The 5,495-nt window shown below is 37.5% G+C and overlaps 1 protein-coding gene across 1 annotated transcript; it reads right to left on the bottom strand.

Annotated features, from left to right (window-relative positions):
* Positions 1-2,554: 2,554 nt before the first annotated feature.
* LOC129233190 (uncharacterized) lies at positions 2,555-3,667 on the bottom strand. The gene has a single exon (XM_054867252.1). The coding sequence runs from the start codon at positions 3,665-3,667 to the stop codon at positions 2,555-2,557; it is 1,113 nt and encodes a 370-aa protein (XP_054723227.1).
* Between the last annotated feature and the right edge of the window lie 1,828 nt (positions 3,668-5,495).

Here is a 5,495-nt window from a genome sequence, read left to right on the forward strand (position 1 = left end):
GAAAAATTCTTTATGTCACGGAACATGTTTTTCCAAAAATACTTTTCTTTTAACGAACGATAATTTTTTGAAAATGCGAAATGCACTGTTTCAGAACCTTCCAAAATGTACGGAATGAGTTTTTTCGGAATAACTATTTGTTCAAGAAGGTCATCGCGAACTGCGTGTTTACTCCGAGGTGATAAATGTTTTAGAATTCCATCATCCATAAAATAATTATCAGTTTGGACCTTACAATCAGATGTTTTATCTTCTAAGTAATCAATTATATTTCTTAAGGAGGGGTCATTCCTCTGCTCCTGTTTAATTGTTTCCAAATCTGGTACATCAACTTTAACTACATTAATTGATTCTGTGATATCCCTTGAGAGAAGGTCTCCCAAGAAATTCTCGGATCCCTTAATATACTCAAAGTCAAAATCATAATTCGACAATTCAAGAAGCCAACGAGAAAGACGATTTGCCGGCGACTCCAACTTAACTAGATAATTCAAAGATTTACAATCGGAAATAATTTTAAATTTCCTTCCAAACAGATACATTTTATAATGTCGAATAGCGAGTAGAATTGCGTAAGCTTCGAGTTGTATAGCGGGCCATTTTTTCTCGTGAGGTTTAAGTTTATGCGAGAAGTAACTAATCGGTCGCAATATACCTTTGTCATCTTTTTGCAGTAAAGACGCGCCGACGGCTGTAGCCGAAGCATCGGTGTTTAAGTAAAATAAGGCGTCAAAATTGGGGTGTGCCAACATAACATCCGATAAGAGTTTTTCTCTAATTTTGTCAAAAGCGATTTGTGCCTCAAAAGTCCATTTAAACTTCCGTGTTGATTTCGTGAGATCCGTTAAAGGAACAACAATTTCAGAAAAGTTGTGAATAAAATCACGATAGTAATTCGCTAATCCAAGAAAGCGTCGCAGTTTTCGTACTGTATTTGGTATTGGAAAATGCTTAATCGATTCGATATTTTGGGGGAGAGGTTTTATGATGTCCTTATCAACTACATGGCCTAGATATCGTATGCTAGGTTGAAGAAATTTGCATTTCTTTGGATTTAGGGTAAGACCGTATTGACGGAAACGTTCAAAGACCAACTCTAGTTTTCGCAAAGAATCTGAAATTGTACTAGCGGGTACTATGATATCATCAATGTAGACTGAAATGTTTTCCTCTTGTAAACCATTTAGCACCTTATCTGCTATCTCTTGCCAAATTTGAGGAGAATTTTTCATTCCAAATGAAAGATATTTATACTGAAAGTTTCCATACGGACTCGAGAATGCTGTTAGATGCTTATCTTCATCACGTAATTTAATTTGGTGAAAGGATGAATTAGCGTCTAATGTACTGTAAAAGTTTGCTCCGCGAAGAGAATTGAGAATATCCGATATTAAAGGCAATCTATATGTGGAGGAAACCGTAATTTGGTTTAGTTTCCGGTAGTCAATGACTAAACGATACTCGCCTTGCTCTTTTTTCTTAACTAAAATTAGTGGAAACGAAAATCTACTTTTTGATTTCTCCAATATTTTCGCGTCTTCTAACTCTTTAATTTGTTTTTTCAAAGTATCACGTAAAGCGACTGGAACTGGGAATGGTCGGCATTGTATTGGAGTGGGATCAGTTATTTCTATAGGCGGAGCCTCCAGCGTACATTTGCCGATTGTCTTCAGTGAAGTACTAAAAATATCCGCGTATTCGAATATCAAGTCAGTTAGTTTTTTTTTCACCTCTAAAGGAACATTAGTTAAATCAAAATCCTCTATTTTTAGTTCCCTTCTTCGCTTGTCCGTAATATTTTCCTCCGTCTGAACATCGATTTCCGGTTCAATTTGAGCAATTTTCATTCCCTTATTCAAATGAAGGGTTTTGTGGGACAAGTTATTTATTAGCAACGGTACCGTACCATCGGAAGTGACGGTAGAAATTGCATGATGAATTTCAATATCGTGACGAGTGATTAAGGGTGTTAACATTATATCAGTGCCAATAGGAATTTCATTGTTTAATTTAACTTTTGCTACCGTCGATTGAAATGGTTCAAGCTTGAGTTTGTTCGATAGCTTAGCATAAGTATCCTTAAAGAGCACATTAACGGTTTGACTAGCATATTTGTATATCTCAGTTTCACCCCCTTTAAAAGAAACAACCTTTTCATGGAAATTAATTTTGCATTGAAATGCAGTGAGAAAATCAAACCCAAGAATAAAATCATAGTCAAAGCAAAAATTATTCTGAGTTATTAAAAATTCATGACGAAAGGTGTTGTTACTTATAGAAATTGAAACTAACGCAGAGGACCTAATTTTAATTTCATGCCCATTTAAAGTTCGAATTTTGATATTAGGACTAGTAGGTGCAGTTTTTACACAATTTGGCGACAATAAATGAAATGCTTTGCTACTCAAAATGGATTTGCTTGCCCCCGAATCTAAAAGCGCCCAAAACTCAGTATTCGCTACCTTCAGAGCAATGACAGGTAAATTAGAACTGCTTGTTTCATAGTCCGCTGAAATAAAACAACCCCTAGAAGTTTCAGGAAGCCGGCGGGGATTTATCGGTTCCTTGGGTAGTTTAAAAGATTACTATCCCCGGAGACTGTGTTTCTCGCATTTCCCCTATCTGCACCAAGGGTGAATGACCTAGCTTGATAAGAAGGGCTGAAATTTTCCCTTTCCAACTCAAACGGCTGATGCGAGTTTTCATAAGATCTGTTTGCAATGTTTCGTGCACCTCGATTAGCTCCCCTTACTCGCGAGCGATTGTAGCGATAATTATTTGAGTATGTTTGATTAGGCTGAAACCAGCAAGAACGCGATGGGTGGTTATCGCGGCCGCAGTGAATGCATGACTGATGTCTCAGATAATTTCTCTGATGGTTACGCGGGCTTGGGTAACGGGGAGGAGGCGATTGCTCCTGTATGCTCATTTTTTGTATGTGGTTTGTTAGTGTACTAATCATATGATTTGAAATTTCTGCTTGCTTATCAAGGATTTCTGTTAGCTTATTTTGGATTGCACTTTGGGGTTCTATTGCACAATTATTACAGTTTCCTGTATCATCAGTGAACTGCATATTTATTTCATCCAAGAGAGCATTTTCAACTGCTTCCTCAAATGTGGATGGATTTCTGTTGAGCGCCAACCGTTTAAGAGGGGTTTGTAATCCCTCTAGAAATTTTGCTAGTTTTGTCTGATTTACAATTGGTCCTGCGTCTTCTTTGCTAGAATTTTGAAGGCCAAAATAATTCACCGTTAAGTTTGAGACCCTCGAAGAAAAATTTCGCACCGACTCGCCGGGATTTTGGCGACAGTTGGAGAACTGTTGCTGCCTATGACTTAAGGTCGTTCTATTTTCGAAAAATTTAATAAACTTCTCTTTAATGTTTGAAAATAGCTCCTCATTAATTAATTCTGGATCGTTCATGAAAAACTGTAAAGCTGGACCCTTTAATTTACTTTTCAAAACTGCGATAAGTTCAGAATCATTCCATCGTGCAATTTTCCCAATATCCTCTAAGTTTTTGACAAAATACTCCACATTAGTAAAAATTTCTCCGTCAAAAATAGTTACTAAATTTTGATATCCGGCTATCTTATTTGGATTAGGTAGAATAGGGTTTTGTTCCATTCCGGGAACCTGGTTCTGTTCTGGCGTGTCTGGCATAATTGAAATTCACAATTTAAGAAGGAAAAGTACCGAAAACTCACTAAAAAAACTCGTGCGAGGGGAAATAAATATGCATTTCAGAACGATCTAAACAAACTTTTAACACATACACAAATAACAAAAGAAAACCATAAGAGAAACTCAAAAGATTTTAGGTGACCCATAGCAATTTTTCAAATTGTCTAACTGTTCAAAATTATATTGAAAAGTGAAAACACCACATGCACATTTGTTCATAACGGCAGAAAGTGTCCGTTACAGGATTAATTGACAATCAAGTTATTAATTTGTTTGTTGGTTCGGAACCAAGTTGTCCCTTATGGGGCAAATTGTCGGACACGGCACCAAGTTGCCACGCCGCCCCATCTCTTGCGGTTTAGTGTTTTTTGAACTAGCAAGGAAATAGGCCGATCGTATAGTTTTAAATAAATACTTTATTTGGACAAATAGGGCAGGACATGAGTGTGCATATGTTGGTCTCACAATTCAATTTAAAGTTTAAAGTTAAGGGGGAATAGCTGATGGAGATTTACTCACCCATATTTTCAAGCCGCTGCATTTCTCCAGCGTAGTTCAGCCTCCTCACCTAACTCTCTCGGAAAAAGTGGAATGGAATCTCTCTTCTAATTTGAATACGTGGAGTTTTATTCCCAGAAAAGCGACCCTTGTCACCTCAATCTTTCCCGAACTTTCAACTTCGCCTTGATTACGTGTAGGGTGCGGCGAGTTACACGTGTATATAATCCAAACATTCCTTAATTGATTGGAAAGTTCCACGTGACTTTCCCAGCACGTGAATTACATGAGCTTCCGAAGGTTACGAGTTTAATCTTATCAAGACCAAATAGAGGGAACATTCCGGAATGGGAATGAAAGATGCAAATTCCCTTACGTGTTTTTAAAGTTAAATGATTCCATTTTCATAAATGCTTAACGAGCGTCGTGACATCATCACTAGATGGTTGCATCGTATTCATGGTCCGCAGCAACATCCGATTTACCCGCCTAAAACTCTTATTATTTAAATCCAAATTGGCAACTGTCTGTTACTGGTGGCGATACCCTATGTCTCAAAAGGTTGTATAATTCAAAAAAAAAAAAAAAAAAATATATATATATATATATATATATATATATATATATATATATATATATATATATATATATATATATATATATATATATATATATATATATATATATATATATATATATATATAAATATAAATAAATAACTTGAATTCTGAAATTTGAAATTCAAATTATGTTTTCCGCAATCACGAGTTGCGACAGGACCCTTCTCATTGGGGGCTATTGTTTCTAGAAACGGCTCCCCCCTCAAGCCAGCCCCTCCTCCTGGGCGGTTGCGTGTGTATAGTTGTGTGTGTGTGTGCAGGCGTGTGTGTGTAGGCGCGTGTGCGTGCACGTGTAGGCTTGTGTGTGTGTGTAGACCTGTGTATGCACGTAGGCGTGTGTGTATGTGTGTAAAGGCTTGTGTGTATGAGCTTGTGTGTGTGTATGTGTATGGTATGAGCATGCGTGTGTGTTGGACATGGACGCCCCCGACCAGGAGAAACGGATTTCAGGAGGCAGTGATCGGAGCCGCGCCTGCAGAGGCCGTTGGGCGGTGGTGCTGCAGAGGCCCCTGGTCCAAGCTGAAAAGGGCACGAACTTCAAAAGCGGTCAAGTGAGAACAATAAGCAATCGTGATTGCTCAAAACAAGTTTCTAATGAAGTCTTTCAGTTTGTTACATTTCTTCCACTATGTAAGTTACAAATTGTTAATAAGTAACTACGCGTACTCCTGAGCATTTTCATTATAACT

This window comes from Uloborus diversus, unplaced genomic scaffold, assembly GCF_026930045.1.
Source record: "Uloborus diversus isolate 005 unplaced genomic scaffold, Udiv.v.3.1 scaffold_239, whole genome shotgun sequence".
NCBI classification, from domain to species: domain Eukaryota; kingdom Metazoa; phylum Arthropoda; class Arachnida; order Araneae; family Uloboridae; genus Uloborus; species Uloborus diversus.